Source organism: Carlito syrichta, unplaced genomic scaffold, assembly GCF_000164805.1.
Source record: "Carlito syrichta isolate Samal-C Ts95f unplaced genomic scaffold, Tarsius_syrichta-2.0.1 Scaffold302918, whole genome shotgun sequence".
Classification (NCBI taxonomy): Eukaryota; Metazoa; Chordata; class Mammalia; order Primates; family Tarsiidae; genus Carlito; species Carlito syrichta.
Genome location: NW_007247014.1, coordinates 573411 through 592853, shown reverse-complemented (window position 1 = coordinate 592853; position 19443 = coordinate 573411). Strand labels below are relative to the sequence as shown.

General features: G+C 38.1%; 1 protein-coding gene across 1 annotated transcript; it reads right to left on the bottom strand.

Annotated features, from left to right (window-relative positions):
* Window positions 1–904: 904 nt before the first annotated feature.
* Window positions 905–17615, bottom strand: TMX1 (thioredoxin related transmembrane protein 1). Its single transcript, XM_008057278.2, has 8 exons — window positions 17341–17615; window positions 12958–13073; window positions 11510–11555; window positions 9653–9781; window positions 7687–7732; window positions 7487–7588; window positions 7296–7362; window positions 905–1927 (listed from the first exon to the last, which is right to left on the bottom strand). Exons 1-8 carry the CDS (start codon window positions 17490–17492, stop codon window positions 1749–1751), a joined length of 837 nt encoding a protein of 278 aa, XP_008055469.1. The 5' UTR covers window positions 17493–17615; the 3' UTR covers window positions 905–1748.
* Window positions 17616–19443: the final 1828 nt, after the last annotated feature.

The window sequence follows — 19443 nt, the reverse complement described above, 5'->3', positions numbered from 1 at the left end:
CTCAATCATTTCAAGTAGCAGAAAAATAGCTAGTCTTTTGATTACACATATCAAGTACATCTATAGGGACACACAACTATCCATATGCACATTGGTTAAATACAAAGAAATAAACCATAATTTCAAATAAACAACCAGAAATCATACTTGTCTTCAGCTTTAGTGAAGTACTTAGAAAAGTTTATTTTGTGCTTAGAATATTTTTTCTAAGGCATCACAAGTTACACATCCAAACTCTTCAATGGTAGAATGTTTAATATTCTAAAGGAGAGTCCTTTAATGAAAACTTGTACATCATGACACTGTAAGTCTAATGGATTTACAGAGCAACAGAGCCTAGAAAAAAGGAAACATTACACAAATTGTCTATTACATAAGAGTCAATTAATTCACTGTATTTATAGTTCTTTCCTTTCTTGAGGTTCATAGTCCTCCATTGCACCCCTTCCCCCTTGCCATAAGGTGAAAACTATGTGTTCTAACTCTGCAAAGAGGTGAAAGTACACTAAATGTTCCATCCTGCTGATTTCCACCTGTGAAACACCACATAATATTAGTAGTCAGGAAAGACCAGAATATTAAGTTTTTTTATAAACATAAAAATGCTATGATTTTTAAAACATTAAGCATATAGACTATAAAACCAATTAGAACTTTCTATATTTTAGGACAAAGATACATTTGAAACATACACTATAAGATGCTTTTTCCTGAGTAGAATGCAAAATTTTATATCAAATTTATCTTGTGAATTTTCAAAATATAAAATACCAAAGCTTTCCCACATCAAATTAAAAAAAAAAATCAGGAATGTTCACCTTCACTTCCAAAAAAAGAAAAAAGGTCAAACAGAACTCCAGCCTGGGCGATAGAGTGAGATCCCAACTCAAAAAAAAAAAAGTTCAGCAAGAATGATGTAAAATCTGAAATGAGTGGCCAAAATGTTCATTGTCAACAGACAGCTCAACCTGATAAATGTCTCAGTAAACTTCAGGAAAAAAAAAAGTACTGTGCCAAAACATAAAAAATACTTCTGAGAAATTATCATCCAACTTGAAAAATGTAAGCCATAGCAAATAAGAAAAATACAAAAAAGGAAATAAATTCTAAAGGAATCAAGAGAATATCATGGACTTAATAAAAACTTCCTACATCAGTAGCATATCCTGTATTATCATGTGTAGAAAACTGTAATTACTATAAGGTAGTTTTTATTAGTTGCATAATCCAAAAATGAGGAAATATTGAAGTCCATGTCTAAAAAGACCATGGAGTTGTCATTGAAATATACATTTCTCGAGACAATGGGTAAAGTTCCCATTTATGGGAAATATTGTCTTTTTTTCACACAGTGAAACTGAGAAAAATTATATCAAATGAGAAATGTTTTTCTCTAAAGTAATAATAAATACCCCAATAATGTAATATTTGAGAAATGTAAATTTTCAAAACTCTTGAAACAAAACTTGAAACAAGTTATTATCAAATAAACATACACAAATCTTATTGCTTGGCACCAGATTTTTCAAAAATTAAATAACTGCTTAAATCACCATATTGTGCTTAAATGCTATTTCAAAATTTATGCCCAGTGCTTTTATGTTCTGAATGTACACTGTTCAATCTAATGACAATCTAGACTGAACCCTGCAATATACAAGTAAGTCACAGTTCACTTCAAACCAAAAGAAACAATCCATCTTCTGTTTCTGTCAAAATCATAATACTAAGATAACTATAAAAATTAACTAGGATTTATCTGTGGCCAACGATTGACCCAGAGAGCGTTGTCTTATGGCATTTTGCTGAAAGTCTTTGTTTGTTCCTTCTTTACTTTCACCTTCCTCTTCTGAAACATCTTCTTCATCAGCTTCTTGTTCCTCCTCCACTTTCTTCAAAGGATGAGAAGATTCTGGTAATAATTTTTCTTAAAGACAAAGACCAAAAGTGTGTTTTTGTTGATGTATTAGATTTGCTTTAGAGTAAAATCAAGATACAACAATGACTCATATGTCCATAAACTCCTTTGGTATTTATCAAGATTGTATTTTCTTTATTTTTTTTTTGAGTTGGAGTTTCACTCGGTCGCCCAGACTGGAGTGCAGTGGCATGCTCCCAGCCACCACAGCCTCGACCTGCTGGACTCCGGCGACCCTTCCGCCTCAGCCTTCCAAGTAGCCAGAATTACAGGGGCACGCTACCATGCCCGGCTAATTTTTTGATTTATTGTAGAGATGAGGTCTCACCAAGTTTCCTGGGAGGGTCTCAAACTTGCGGGCTCAGGTAATTCACCTGCCTCAGTCTCCCAAAGTGCTGGGATTACAGGCTGAGCCACCAAGCCCGGCCCAACCAAGACTGTATTTTCAAAAGGAATAAGTTATTAAAAATAAGACACACAAAGAAACCAGTGAATATTATAAAATTAAAAATTGGTTTTGAGGAGACATTTTACTTATCAAATTCATTCTAATTACCCACATATTTAAAAACTAAAGCGAAATTAATTAATCAGCTTTAATACTGTGAATACAGAAGTTGTAAGAAAATTTACTGCATTGAAAGAAACCAGCTGGTCCAATGGTAGTGGGTTATAGGAACTTAACATTAGTGTCATTAACAGTGGCAAATAATCCCTTACTGCTTAAAATATATATATACCTTATTCTAATTTGCTATTAATCTTCAAGCCAATAAGTATACTAAAACTTCAACATTACACTTTTGAGTTCCCAGGGGAACAGAAACTACAAATTTACAGTTGACAGCTATATTCCTGTCCATAATTTCTTTTGGTCTTAAATAAATGTGCTTCCCCTTCCTCATCCCCCATATATATTATTTTATTAAGGTATAGTTACACACAATAAAATGTAAAAATGTTAAGTATATAGCTCAATGAATATTTAAATATACCTTTTCATTTTTTTCATTTTTTTTTTTTTTAAAGTAGAATTTATTGAGAGGACAGAAAAGCTCCCAGAGCAGGAGGGGACCAGAGGGGGTTGCCTCTTTTCTATTTTTTATAGGACCAGTTGCAAGTTAACTTAAGCTTAGCGTACACTGTGATGAGATACAGGAGACAGAATTGGGGCAAAGAATTTTACTCTGTTCAGTGATCTCAGACTGCCCCTAATCCAAGGCAATCCAGAATGTGGGGGTGGGGACGTAGAGAGGGATCGAGGGAAGGACTGGGTTAATAAGGTAGACAAACTACAGAGAAGAATTTCCAGTAGTGGACAGTCTATTGTACAGTCAGCCTGGCATACCTTTTTCTGTTGGATTAACAGCCTCCTTCCCCATGCCATACTCCATATGGTTCTGGCAAGTATTGATTTACAACAGTTCTTGACCAAGGGCAAGTTGGTCCCCAGAAGGAACACTTAGCAATGTCCAGGGATATTTTTGGTTGTCACATCTGATGGGGTCATTGCTACTGGCAACTAGAAGAATGCTGCTGAATATCCAATAATGTACAAAAGACAGACTATCTCACAATTATTATTAAGAATTATCTGGTCAAAAATGACCTTAATGTCAAGGCTGAGAAACCCTGGTTTCCAAGAAGTGAGTCCCTTCACAAGTAGAGTGCATCAAAATTTCTCCAAAAGATAGATTGGTATAGGAAGAAAATGGATTTCCTTCTTCTTCTCGGATTGTGAGCTTTCCATAGTCATCTTATACTACTAACTAAAAAGAGTCAAACAAAAATGGAAAAGTAAAGGTGTGGAGAACTAATCAATTCAAAAACACCTGGCCATATCACTTGAGCCCCAAGGATCGAGTCAACTCTACCCTTAGATTTCCTTGCTACCTAAATCAAAAAATTCCTATTTTGCTTACAAGTAGACTGAGTTGGGTTTCTTTCCCTAGTAACTCAAAATTTAAGACAATCGCATACACTGGAAAACAAATCATGTGACCTGCTATAAAGTCTGGATTAGTATCATCTATCAGTTGTATCACTAAAAGAAAACAAATTACATAATCATATGCTTATTATGTGTTACAAATTACAAATTACATAATCATATGCTTATTATGTGTTACCAGGATAATGTGAGTGTCACATACCTATCTTAAAGTATCATACAACCAAACAGGGCAAGTATAATTACTTTCCATTTCACAGAGGAGAAAACATGCTCAGAGGTTAGGAAACGTCTGTCATGCTGTTTGGCTATTAAGTAGTAGAGCTGGGATGATCCCCAATCAGATCTCTCTAGCTCAAAGAGCATACTTGCTTTCTCTTTTTTTTTTTTTTTGAGTTGGAGTCTCACTCTGTTGCCCAGGCTGGAGTGCAGTGACACACTCACGGCTGCTATAGCCTTGACCTGCTGGGCTCAGAGATCCTTCTGCCTCAGCCTTCCAAGTAACAGGAACCGCAGGTACACACCACCATGCCCAGCTAACTTTTTGATTTATTGTAAAGATGAGGTCTCACCAAGTTGCTCAAACCCCTTGGCTCAAGCAATCCTCTCACATTCGCCTCCTAAAGTGATGGTATTATAAGCATGAGCCACCACAACTGGTCCTTGCCTTCTTTTTGAATGAATAGGGAAGGCATTCAGAAAACCTATAACTTTGTTTTTCAATCTCTCCAAATTAACAGATATTTAAAGATACAGATTTATCTAGTGACTTTTACTGTGAATCTTAATAGAGGAGAGACAAACTTGAGTAGTTTGACGTAAATTAGCTAAGTCATTTAAAAAATTTCATTTCCAGGATACGAATTTCTTTGCAACTTGCTAAAAGAGGCACAATATTATCTCTGCCATTTCCCTATGTTCAACCCTTAGGAAGTCTAAAATTATACTGATTCAGTGTTCTGCCCTTCTTGTTTAAAAACAATTACTTCCTTTCATGGCAATTACATATATTCCACAGTATATTCCGGAAGGGGGCCTACAGAAGTCAGTATTCTTTTAAGAAGTTTGTATGTTGCCTGAGCCCGCGGGTTCGAGACCCACCTGGGTAGCAAGACCTCATCTCTACAATAAATCAAAAAATCAGCCAGGCGTGGTAGCGCATGCCTGTAATTCCGGCTACTTGGAAGGCTGAGGCGAAAGGATCGCCGGAGCCCAGCAGGTCGAGGCTGCGGTGGCCGGGAGCGCCCACTGCACTCCAGTCTGGGCGACAGAGTGAGACTCCACTTCAAAAAAAAAAAAAGAAGTTTGTATGATTAATACCAAACTACAGGCCAGGGCCTGTAGATTTCCTATTGGTACTACTTTCTCTAAGACAATGGTTCTCAAATAGTGGTCCTCAGACCAGCAACATCAACTTCACCTGGGATGAGGATGGCACTTGGTTTCAACAAGTTCTCCAGAAAATCTAAGACTCTCTGAAGTTTGCTCTACATGGTAAGACTACTTAGACACCAACATTTATGTCCTCAGAGAAATCAATCTATGAAGACTCCCAAAGTAAACACTTGCAAGATGAGAAGAGAATCTAACAAGACTGGCAATAATGATTCAGTCTACATATCACATGACTCACATGAAATGTGATAAATGTATAGGATCCGAGGCCAGCTGCACACTAATCTTACAGATTTCTGACAGATGTAGGATTTATGTGAGGATAAAGGCAGAACAGGTAACCAAGAAAACCAAACATAATACGGATGCCCCTTGACTTATGATGGGGCTGTGTCCTGATAAACCCATCATAAGTTGAAAATATCGTTAAGTCAAAAATGCTCTTTATACCTAGCCTAATCTGCCATCATCACAAGAGAGTATTATATGATCTATCAGTAGTCTGGGGAAGAATAAAAATTCAAAATTTGAAGTACAGTTTCTAATGAACATATTGCTTTTGCACCATCATAAAGCTGAAAAATTTTAAGTCAAACCGTCATGATTCAGCAACCATTTATATAGGTATTTTTATATACTTATCTTGTGTATTTACTAAATCAAATCCTATGTTTTATTCACAAATTAAAATTTGGTGAATAAGCATTATATATTTAATTCACTTCACTTAAACCTAATAATAAATTTGTCTTTTTTTGAGTTGGAGTCTCACTCTGTCGCCCAGACTGGAGTGCAGTGGCCACTCCCGGCCACCGTAGTCTTGACCTGCTGGGCTCCGGCGATCCTTCCGCCTCAGCCTTCCAAGTAGCCAGAATTACAGGCGTGCACTACCACACCTGGCTGATTTTTTTTATTTATTGTAGAGATGAGGTCTCGCTGCCCAGGCGGGTCTGGAACCCGCGGGCTCAGGCAATCCACTCACCTCAGCCTACCAAAGGCGCGGGATTACAGGCTGAGCCACCAAGCCCGGCTTATAAATTTGTCTTTTAAGTAATCTGTGCTTACATTTTTTTCCCTATAGGTCAGTAGCCCTTGATGGATAAAACGATTTCCTCCCCATGCTTGTCCTTTTACTATCACTACAACTACCTGAGAAATGAAAAGATGACCTAAGTTATTTAATGGAGGAAGTACACTGTAAACGCAATCTCCATTGATTTCATTACAGAAATTCTGACTTCAATAGGCTCTAAGTCAAGAAAGGCAGGGTAACAGAAAAAATATCAGGCCACAAGTCTGATTTAGTTGAACACTCAACTCTGTCATTCCTGTGACCATAAGGAAATACTCTAGCTCTCTGAACCTTAGTTTCCTCAACTACAAAATGGGAGTATTGCCTATGCATTCTAATACAGTTGCTGAAAAGCAAACAGAGTAACAGATATGTAATCGTTCTTTAGAACTGCAAATATGAGGGCTTCCATTAACAGTACAATTTTTAAGATTAAAAAAACAGTACATGATTGGCAAATACCTATAAATATATAAATTTGTTTTGTAGTAAAGTTCAGTGCCAATGCCAATCCTAAATCAGCTACAAGAATTGCTTTTCCCAATGTCCTACCACAAAAAAAACTTACATTGCTGTAAGTACATAATCTTCAAATGTGGTCACTATACCAATTAATCACTCTAAGAGTAAAATATATTCAACTTATTAAAATTTTGACTCTAGTATATTCAGATAGCTCCATAAATAGCATGAAATTTTCAAATAAACTAACATCAGATCAATGTCACTTAATATCTACATGCCATACGCAATATTAAAATTCTCCGTAAGAGATCAAAAAAAAATATATGTTTCAACAAATTCACTGGGCTACCATTCTCACATGATAGCTCCTCCCCATCCCCTTACGCCACAGCTGATACACACCACCACTCCACATGCAGGAGTTAAATGAGTGACTATGTTTACAGAAATGGGATTAGAGTGAACAAAAACTAAGCACTTTAAAATATACTTACTTGAAGGGTATGGCTGTGGTCTGCGCCTTTTTGAAGGACAAAGGCAATCTGCCACAAATATCATACACTGCAAAAATAAAGATTATAAGAAATCTGAATGTAGTATACAATGTAGCAGCTAATGCAACTATATTAAAATGTCACATTTTTAAATATTTTTCTTCCTAGTACTATGAAAATGAAGTACTCACGAGTCCTAATAACAGTCCTGAAAGCAGAGTTGCTAAAGCAAAAACTGTGTATGATCCCCAAACTGGTAATCCAAGGTCTTCAATAAAATAGTTATGGCAAGTCTAAAATTAAAAAAAAAAAAAGTAAACTATAAACTTGTCCATTTTTTAAAAAGTGACAGTGTCAAAAATGTTTAAAACAGAAATATTCTAGTCCATACCCTGATCCACATAGACAGCTGAAAGAGTGCTGACATACTACTCATCCTAAAATAAAAAAGAGTTGAAAACTGAGTAACATATACAGCTTTGTCTACATCTATAAATTCTATTTTCTACTCTATAATTTCCTCGACATGACAGATTGTATTGCTGGTGTTAAGACGAGTGACACATTACTGATTTCATGCCAGTAATAAGGCTTGTTCATGAAAAGTAATAGTTTCTTATTTGTTACTACCATGTGACACCCTCATTTAAAAAATATTTGACTTTTTTCCTTTTCTCCTATTGCTTTGACATTAATATTTTATCTTTCATCTGATGATTTCTCCAATATACTGAGTAAAAAGTTACAGACTTTATGAAATGGCAACTCTTCATTTGCTCTTAAAATCCTCCAAATGACCAAAGGTAGCTTGAAAGAAGAAATAACACTTGTTGACCTGATTCTTCCCACTTAAGAATTACCCCCTCCTTTTTACTGAAATTAATTAAAATTTACAATAGCATCAGTTTGATACCTTTAAATATACAAAACAGAGGAAATAAATGCTAAGTAAAAATAATTATTTTATATACTTAAATCCAAGTAGTTAAAAAAAAAGGGCTGCTTCAGAAATAAAAAGGATTTGTGAGTCCCCAACCATTATCCCTCCTGCATGAAGTACTGCTGGTGCTGCCAAGTGCTTTTTCACACAGAAGCCAAAGCTACTGTAGTTATATCTTGATTCAACAGCCAGATCCAATTTTCACGCACTGGGTGGGTGAACCTAAAGAGCAGACACTGGAAGTGTCCCTATTCAGCCTCCAATAAAAAAGGCACAGACTGCTGTCCTGAGGATTCAACACAGACTCAAGCAGCTGCCTTCTTCTACTGGAGGAGAATGCAATTCATTTAAGAGATGAGATTTCAAAGAACAAAAATCAGTTACATTTCCAGTTCAGCATGGAAAGGTACTTTAATCAAGTTGTTTCTGTTGTTTTAAAAGCCAAGTGAGAATAGGAACAAGAAGCTTAATAAACATAAAGCACAGCTTCACTATTGTCTGCATTAATATAGCTATTTCAAGAATTCTAGGTTTCATAGTTGGGTTGCGCATGGTGGTTCAGGAGATAAGTTCTGACAGTTAAAAGGCCAATTTAGAGGTTTTCTCAGGAAGAGAAGCAGGAAGAGAATGATGCTAGAGATAAACCTCTACTTGCATATTCTGCTTAGGGCTGATCTTTTCCCACTCCCAGAATCCAAAGCACTTTTCACTTGTATAGATGGTGTCCCAACTCTTCAAGGGCAAGTGTACTGAGGGGACAGGAAGAGATAGCTTAGCCACAACTGAATGAGGCCAAGGTGACCGCAGCAAAACTCACTATTCCCAGAGGTCTCGCAAATGACCGGTGAGGCCTTGCACCCAACAGCATAACAGAAAACATACTTGCTACTTCCAAAACTCCCCATTCCATAGCAAACTGCTACAGAGAAATTTACCTATCCTCTAGCTATTGACAAAGCTCAGTGGTCAATAATGCTATAAGGGTCACTATTCACCCACTATTCCTACAAATATCAGACAAGTGAATAACCAACCAAACATAATTCAATCACTTTCCATTAAGAATTGAAGTCAAAGGTAGCATGAGCAAACGTTTGGCCTTAATCATTCAAATTGTTAAACTCACACTTTAGAGAGAGTTAGTTTTTGATAATACTTTTGATCAAATTGATAAAGCTAAAATATTCTTGAAAGGGTATTCAACTTCATCCTATACAATGCCTCCTTTAGCTTAACAAACATGAACTAGGTTTGACATAGAAAGTAAAACTAAAAATATCAAACATCAAACACATAATAAATCTGAATTTGCCACGAGGCTCAAGAAACAAATTGAGTATGAGTGCTTTCTTTACATGACATAAGTATCTGTTCCAATTATTCTGAAATAGGTAAGAGAAAACTCCCTCATACTTACAGAACAGAACCTGGACCAAACCACGATGAAACAGGTTCAATACTCTTCCACTCTTTATCACTTACAAAGTTTATGAAGTCGTTCTTAGTCCTTGGACCCTGATAACGCCTAAATTCGCCATCTTTACAGCTAAAGAAAATCAGAGTTAGGTATTAACCAGCACTGAGAAATAATTTAATATTTATTTTGCTATTTCTTCACCTCATTTGACAGTCAATCCTAACATGCAAAAGCACTAGCAATGCACAAGTAGCAAATTATACTATTTACCTACTCATGACATCCCAGCTCCAAATTTAAATAAAAGAATGAGGTTACATTCTTTTAATCATAAGTCTTAAGATGTTGTTACTGTTACACTTCCAAATAGTAAAACTATAAGATAAATCTTTAAAAAGTATTTTAAGCCTTATAGGTAATATACATATTACTGGAATTACTATATGAAAAATTATTAGAATAGTGCTTGGTACATACTAATTATTAGCAATTGTTAAACTATTAAAATTTTAACATTTTTTTCTGGTACTTTCAGTCATAATCATATTATCTCGAGCACCCTGCTTTAGGTGGCTGGAGGCATCTGGTACAGCACTTCCCTTTTTCCCATTTCAGTGATTCTATTTACAGTCAGCTTTGCAGTCTTCCTTACATCTACCTCCCCCTTCCCATTTCCAATGTATAAAGTCCTATATCAGGATCATACATGCTCTCCTGGCTCCCACATCTTTAAGTGCAAAAACTCAATAACTGCCTAATATCTGCAGGTCATAGGCCTAAGATATCCTTTGTCCATCGAGAGGCAAGGGTCACAAGGAATCCAGCATTCAAAAACACAGTTTTGTGGAAACGGTGGCACGTGAGCTATTTGTGGGATGGGTAGGATTTTAGCAGGCAGAAAATAGGGGAATTGGCACAATAAATGGGACTAAGAAGAAAGCAGGAAATTTCTGGTAAGTTCTGGGGGTGCTAGGAAATGAAAAGGAAAGAAGAGCCAATATTCAGTTAAGGGGTATGTGAGGAAAAGACAAAGTGAAAGGAGGGGAGAGAAGCACTCATAGAGACAGAGAATAAAACTGCAAACAGATAAAAACGGAGCAGGGGTAAAGTTTTAAAAACATGAAGGACAAAAAAAAAGCAAGAAACAGACACACACAAAAAACTACCAACTTATCTTCAGTACCTCCTGATATTTAACCCACCAGCTAAGGTGTTAAGGTACAGAGCGGGCAGACAAATTTTAAGATTTCCCACCCTCAATTCAGAAGATAAAGTCAAATTTAAAAATGCACTACTAAAGACTATATAATTTCATTCATTCTGATTTCACATCCCATCATATTACCCACTACTCTACCCATAGCTGTGCAAACACTTTCTTAGCTACTTTTTGATCACACCATGTTCCTACTAATGACTGGTTATGAGACTATTCTCAGAATAGAATGATTACCCTGCACTCTTAAAAATTCTACTTCCAAGATTTCATCTCAACCCCACATTCTCTAGGAACCACTCCAGCTGATAGTGATTTCTCCTTTAGTCAACATTCTACAGGGCCATCATTACTCTGGGTTCATAATCATTTACCATGCTGACCAGAAACATACCACTACACATGAGCATCACTTTCCAAAACAACTATAAATTTTTGATAACAGAGATGGCTTCACACATCATTCATGTATCTAAAGACAGCTAGAGTAACAACCCTAAGAGCAAAATAAGGCTTCTAAAATGCTTCCTGAATATAATGAGATTACCTAGTTCTTCAAACATGATCCAAGCCAGAAGCCTACCATTCTGATTACACTATATTATATCCTTCTCTGTAACTGAGAATCTTCAAATACTTACTGATAAATGGTAGGAAGAGCAGTTATGATAAACCGTCCACTCAGACCTACAAATGATAAAGAACACACAGCAAGTTTTATTTATATAGGCCAACCACATCAACTTAAAAGCTGACTTTAAATTATTTAAATACATACTAACAGGAAGGAATATGAAATTATACCTAATTGCTGAGCTTTACAAAAAACAATAAAGAAATGAATCATGTACTTAAAGCAGTTTTTTAAAACACTCTACTAAATATTATCTCAATTTAAAAATATATAAACCTTGGATATTGAACACATATGTGAAATATATAAAAACACATGATTATACCACTGTCTAAATTAAAACTACTAAAGATAAGTCATGAAACAGCACTACATAATAGGTTCTTAGAAAGGTCTCAAAGTCAAAGAAAATTGCACAGAACATTCAAGAAATAAAGGCAGTTCATGGTACTGCCAAAAATGAAAAAGACTACAAATTTTTCATAAAACAGGCAATAACAATAGCAGCTAATATTTATTATGGTTATGTGTCAAACACTGATACAACTAAGATCAACCTTACTATGTCTCAGTACTCTTATTTGTAAAATGGGGATATCACATATCTCACAAAATAGTGTAAGGATTAAATAAAAATGCCATCTGTAAAATGGAAAATCACATATCTCACAAGGTAGTGTAAGGATTAAATAATAAGTGCCAAACAGTTAGAAAAATGCTGTTATAGGAAAGTGCTCAATATTATCTATTATCGCCATTTGGGATGGACAGTCAGAAATCCACGTTTACTATGACCAACAAGAACAGGTAGGATGAGGCTGGTCTGAGAAAGGAGCATCCCTAAAGGCAGGACGTGCCTTTTGTCCAGAGGACCAAGTTAGGAGGACACTTGAACCTAACAACCATGAGGGTTTTGTAACTAACAGCCCACATCCTCAAATCACAGGCATTAAATTTGGAACTCAATTTTAGAGATTCAGATCCTCTGTTGTCAGGGACTGTGACCTTGACTCTACAAAGACACTCAATCACATGTGTCTTATTCTGAAACTTGCTACAGAGGCAAATGACAGTTTGGCCAATGTCCACCTAGACCACAGTGTTCTAGGACTTCTCAAAGGCATCACACATGCCAGTCTAGGGCCTGAGATACAGATAAAACCAGATCAAAGGCAGTAACGTAGACAAGAATGGGAAGAGGACGATGTCTCCAAGATCTCTTAGAGCACCAGATCCAAGGAATGAACTGCATGCACAACCAGGCAATCTGCTTTTGGCAGGCACTGTACACTGGGCACCTGTCAGGGAGGTGGGCAAGTCGGCTGAACTAGCTGCACACTGTTTTGTCTTCAAAACTTAAGGAAAGGTAGAGTCAAGACCATGAAATGTGGAAAACAGGATAAGCACATTAGCACCATCAGCAAAGAAACAAAACAAACTACAGACTTTCAGTACCTGGCTGCTCTGTGACATCTACTTTTGCAACATTAATCTCAAGATCTTCTCCCCATTCAGCAAAACTTTCCCATTCTGGTTGAAGATTTTGACAAGCAGGACACCATGGGGCATAACTAAGAAAAACAGTTTAGAAAAAAAAGTTACACACTTACTTAATATGACCATTCACCTTTGGACACAAATTTTAAAATGTATAATTTAGGAAGAATATTTTATACTAAAAACACTTAAGATGGCAAAGCGGTTAATTTTATGCAGACAAAAAAAGTTGTAACTGTGGGTCTAACAATCTGAAAATCAAAAACTATGAACTGATGATGCTAAGCTCCTAAAATTCTGAGAATATGTTCTTAAGACACAAGGGCTTTTCATATGCAAAACAGCAATTTAAAAACCTTCCCATTTTTCTGTTGAAATGTGGCCACTGGAATCTCAAATGCCGGGTGTTGGAAAAATAAGAAGTTTCCAGGACTGTGGTGAGTAAGGAAAAACATGTCCCATCTTCAGGTGACAATCTCTCCACTCCCTAGCAGGACTGCCACAGGGATGCTGGCCCAGGAAGAATGACTTCCTTAAAAGAAGCTGGATATCTGCATTTTGATATAAGACTATTACCTCAAAACTTACCCCACACATAAATACTAACTAAGCAGGCCAAACAAAACTCCTGGCCAGCTAGGTCAGCCTGGTTCCAAGACCTTGGTTTACAAATTCTATGGACAAGCATATTAGCATTTTAATTACTCCTTTGGTATACATTCTCTTCCCAGGAGCTGATTTCTCCCTAGGATCTTATTTTTCTACTTGATTATATATTATCTTATAATATGCCTCAGTTTTTGGTTTTGGTTTTTTTTTTTTTAACAGAATCAGGATGAATAAAGTCCACCAGTTAAACACAAAAGTAAAAGTATTGGTATTTCATTTTCTTGACTTGTCTTAGGAAAGTCAAACTCCTAAAACAAGACAAATGGGTACTATATACAAAAACCAAGTCTTTGACAATAAATTATATTACAATGAAAATATATCTCTATAACAAAACTTCTCATCAGAAATGGATTTACTGGCCAGGCAACGAAACTTATGCCTGTAATTCCAACACTCTGGGAGGCCAAGGCAGGAGACACACTTGACGCCAGGAGCTGCAAACCTGCCTGGGCAACACCATGAGACCTTGTCTCTACAAAAATTAACTTTTAACAATAAGCCAGGCATAGTGATGTCTGCCTGTAGTCCCAGCTACTGGGGAGGCTGAGGCAAGGAGGATCACTTGAGTCCAGGAGTTCTAGGTTGCAGTGAGCTATGACCATACCACTATACTCTAGCCTGGACAAGAGTCAGATCCTGACTTTAAAGAAAAATGGATTTACTGCAAATAATTCGCTTGTAATTAAGAGCAGACTATTATTAGGACTACTATATCCCTTCTTTTTTAAGCTCATTTTGTTTCTTAGTTGCTTTTTCAAGGCTTACTTAACCTTAGAATCTTTAGCTAAGGAAAAAGAAAAAACACTACCCATACTATAACTTCTATATAAATATAATGATCTAATTTGAATTAAACTCACGCTCAATATTTTGTTAGTTTTGATCCCCTTAATACTACTTCTGACCACTACATTGCTTGATCAAGAGAATTAAAAAATATCCTCTCTATTACAAAGTGGGCAAAAGATATGAAAAGACAGTTCTCAAAAGAAGACATATGAGCAGCCAACAGATACATTTAAAAATGCACAGCCTCACTAGTCATTAAAGAAATGCAAATTAAAACTACACTGAGATACCACCTAACTCCAGTCAGGATGGCCATCATCAATAACTCAAAAAACAACAGATGATGGAGAGGATGAGGCGAAAAGCGAACACTTCTACACTGTTGGTGGAACTGTAAACTAGTACAGCCTCTATAGAAAACAGTGTGGCAATTCCTAAAAGATCTAAAAGCTGACCTTCCATATGACCCCACAATCTCCCTACTGGGAATATACCCAGAAGATTTCAAATTACTCTATAAAAAAGATATCTGCACACAATAGCAAGAACATGGAACCAACGGTGCTGTCCATCAAGAGGACATTTTTTAAATGTGGTACATATGCATGATGGAATATTACACTGCCACAAAGAAGAACAAAATCATGAACTTCACTGCAAGCTGGATGGACTTAGAGTCTAAAATACTAAGTGATCTTTCACAGAAACAAAGAATTGAGTATCATATGTTCTCACTCATAAGCAGACCTTGAACAGCTATTGTAATACTATAAGAAAAGGATTGGCAGTAGTGGGAATCTGCCTGGGGAAGAGAGGGCACACCTCATCAACAAGGGTATCTGCATAATGAACATTTGTATACCTAACCCTGAATTGTACCCCACATCTTTAAAACAAAAAAATTAAAAGTTAAATAAAATTTCTTAAAAATATCCTTAATACTTGACTGTATTTTATATATGAATTCATAATCACGATTGCTTAACATATTCCTTATAACACTGAATATTTTACAGGCACAATTTAAAACAAGTTACTCTTGACAATGACTGCAAAGCAAACACTGGCATTGTATATGGACCCTCTGCCCTGAAGCTCCAATGGTGACTGAGAATTCTTCTCATGGAGTTGCAGATTGTGCATCTGCATACTGTAAACATTTGCCCATTTTACCCTTCATATAAATGTTTTAAGTTTGTGTTTCTTAAAATAATTCAGGAGTTAATAATTTAGCACGCTGTGTTCTCCCTTGGAGATGTCTATTTCCACCCACCTTCGTAACCTGGCAACCCTAGCTGAATCCATGATACATAGGAAAACACTGACCTGACCCTTGTTCAAGGAGGTCTTCTAACAACAGTTACTGCAAACCTACTCTAGAGACCCAAAGAAAACAAGTACACCAGCATCTGGACAGGCTAATGAAAGTATATAGGCATCTGTTTCTCATCTGTAAAAACTGAGGCAATACCTATTATAGAAAATTTGTAAGAGATTAAACATGATAATGTATGTAAAAGTGTTTAGCACTGTCCAGTACACAGCTAACACTCAATAATGGTGTTTTGCCCAATATCAGGTACCACTAAATATTGTCAATACTGACAATACCACCACCCATCACCAGCAATTTAGCATCTCAAGAAAAGGCAATGTGTTTTCTACCACTGCAGAATAGACATTAATAAATCGGAATCAAACACAAGATACATGATTTTGTTCAAGCAATAAATGATGTTCTGGGGATCTTGAGAGTTTATAATAACCTCATTAAGATATTAATTTTCTATTTTAATACAATACCACTGACAAAAGCTTAGGAGTCACAATCCAAGGCATTCTATACACGGCAAAAACACACACCCAAAGGAAAAATGAGACGTGGAGTAAAAAAGAGAAAGAAAGCAAAAAAGGAGTGGAAAAAAAGGAAACAAACGTTTAAAAATAACCCAACTTGAATTTATTCGGCGTTTACAATTAAAAAGGAAAGAAACATCTCTAATACATAAAAGATCATTTAAAAGTCCCAAATGCCAACACTATCAATGGACTATCTTTTAAGGATAGACCAAAAGCGAGGAGAGAGCTTGCTCAATATCCTCTTCTGTAATGCTTGCTGAAACCAAGTCTAGAAATGTCTCTAAATCAATTTTGCAGGAAATTAAATATGATGTATGTAAAAGTGTTTAGCACTGTCCAGTACAGTTAACACTTAATAACGGTGCCTTTACCAGTATCAGTAGTACCACTAAATATCGTCAATACGGTCAATAACGACAATATCACCTCCCACCATCACCAATTTAGCATCTCAAGAAAAGGCAGATCGTTTGAGCACTAGTCAGCCACCACCCCCGTCTCCAATCCCATCCTCAAGTCCTAAAGGAAAGTCAGGGAATTCCAAGTGGCACGCAACCCCGGGGGTGCACCTCAGGGGGCTAGACCACAGCCTCTCCCGTAACCCAAGTGGCGCGCAACCCTGGGGGCTCACCACAGTCCTAGACACGCAACCAGAGGGTGCACACAAGGGGAAACTTCACACTCTCGGCTAGGACACGAGCAGGCCCACGCCCCAACCCCATCCTCGAGTCCCAGAGAAAGTCAGAGAATCCCAAGTGGCGCGCAACCCGGAGGGCGCACCGCGGCCCCAGAAACCAAACTAGGGTGCACACCAGGGAAAACTTCACATTCACGGGTAGCACACTAGCAGGGGCGGGACCTAACGGCGGCAGGTCCCAGGAGGAGTTCGGGGAACCAGAAACATCGGGAACCCGGATCCGCAGCCCGGAGGTGCGGTCCGGGGCGCCGGGCCTCGCAGGAGGAACGCGGGTTGAGGTAGGATGCCGGACCCCGGCGGCAGGGACGGCCGCCCGCACTCACAATTCTATCATCCAGTCCCCTTCCAGCAGCTCTCTCCAGTTCTCGTCCGTGATGACGCGCACGTTGCTCCGCCGCCCGTGGGTCCAGGGAGCGCCCCAAAGCAACAGAACCAGGACAGTCGAGGGAACCGCCAGACTCCCGGAGGGCGCCATGTCCGCCGCGGGCGACCCTCACAGCCCCGCCTCCCCGCCGATTTCCGCCCTCGCCTGCCGCGACTGCACATGCGCACGACGGCGGGGCGAGGCACGCCTACCTGGGCGAATCTCACTGCGCATGACCGGGTCCTTGTTCCCCGCCCCGCGAGTGGCGGAGTAGGGAAAAGAGGGAAGACCGCAGGGCCGCAGTGCGCATGACAGGAAAGCGACCTGGCCCGAGGCCTGCCGTGCCCCGGTGTTGGGCGGACAGAAGAGCGAAAAAGGGCGTGGCGTAGGCTGCGGGCGGGGCTTCGCGGAAGGGAGGTTTAAAAAAATCGCCGCTAGACTTTTGGCGCCAAATGGTTGCCACTTATACTTCCTCTAGCCGATTGGCGAGTGTTTACCGTGCTAAAGCAGTTTCCGATGAAACGCTCTTCCGAGTTTTCATGTGTCTCCTTTGTAGTCAGGCTGATGGATCTTTATGGGACTCAGAATGGCTGACTTTTCTGCGATTGGAAACTGGGGTGCAGTGGGAACCTTAAGGGGGTCTTCTTGGTATGCCACATCTTTACATGAGCATACGTACACATATATTTTACGGTGACTCAGCCTGTAATCCCAACACTTTGGGAGGCCGAGGCGAGAGGATTGCCCGAGTCCCGGGGTTCAAGACCAGCCTGGGCAACTTGGTGAGGCCTCGCCTCTACAATAAATCACAAAAATTAGCCGGGCGTGGTAGCATGCGTCTGTAGTTCCGGCTACTTGGAAGGCTGAGGCGGAAGGATCGCCTAAGCCCAGCAGGGCCGTGAGCGTGCCACTGCCCTCTGCTAGTCTTCCATTTCAGTAAATAGCCCCAAGATTCACCTAGTTGCTGTTGTCAAATATTTGCATGTTAATTCTTTATTGTTCTCTTTATTGTTACCATTTCCTTCCTTGAATACGGATTACTTCAGCAAGTCCTATAAACTCTACCTCCAAAACAAATCCAGAATCTGACTGCCAGTTTCCACCTCAACGGATCAAGGTGAGAAAATTAATTTCTGTTGTTTAAGCCACCCAGTCTATGATATTATATTATGGCAGCCCAAGATGACTAAGACACTAGACCTCTCTAGTACAATGTTGAATGGACGTGGCAAGACTGTCCAAACATCCTTGTCTTATTCCTGATCTTAGGGGAAAAGCATTCAATCTTGAACCACTAAGTATGATGTTAGAGTGATTTTTTTCATAGATAGCCTTTATACTGGTGGGGAAGTTTCCTTCTATACCTAGAAGATTGTTTTTATTATGAATAAGTATGGCATTTTGACAAATGCTGTTTCTGAAGGTATTAAGATGACCATGTGGTTTTTGTCCTTTATTTCATTGATATGTTATATTACATTAATTGATTTTTGGATATTAAAGCAACCTTGCAGTCTTGCTCTAAATCTCACTTGGTCATGGTATATAATTCAGTTTGCTAGCATTTTGTTGAGAATTTTCACATCTATATTCATAAGAGATATTGGTCTGTAGTTTTCTTGTGAGGTCTTTGGTTTTGGTATTAAGATATTACTGGCCTCATAGAATACGTTAGGAAATGTACCCTCCTCTTCCATTTTTTGGAAGTGTGTGAAGAATTTGTATTATTCTTTAAATGTTTGATGAAATCCAGCTGTGAAGTTATCTGGGCCTGGGCCTTTCTTTGTGGTAGTTTTTAAACTGCTAATTCAATATCTTGTTATAGGTCTATTCAGATTTTCTATCTTTTCTTGAGTCTGTTTTGGTAGTTTGAGTCCTTCTAGTAATATGTCAGTTTCATCCAAGTTAACTAATTTGTTGGTCTAAAGTTGTTCATAGTATTCTCTTATAATCCCTTTTATATGTGTAAGGTTGATATTAATGTCCCCTCTTACATTGCTGCTTTTAGCAATTTGAGTCTTTTCTCTTTGATTTATTGGTCAGTGCAGTGGTTTGGATAGGT

Excerpts from the sequence above, each read along its gene's own strand:
- TMX1 (XM_008057278.2), bottom strand. The coding sequence starts at position 17,492 with ATGGCGCCCTCCGGGAGTCTGGCGGTTCCCTCGACTGTCCTGGTTCTG. Across the intron at positions 11,556-12,957 it reads AGATGTCACAGAGCAGCCAG|GTCTGAGTGGACGGTTTATC; the intron begins GTACTGAAAGTC and ends TATCATTTGTAG. Across the intron at positions 1,928-7,295 it reads ACCACAGCCATACCCTTCAA|AAAAATTATTACCAGAATCT; the intron begins GTAAGTATATTT and ends TTTGTCTTTAAG.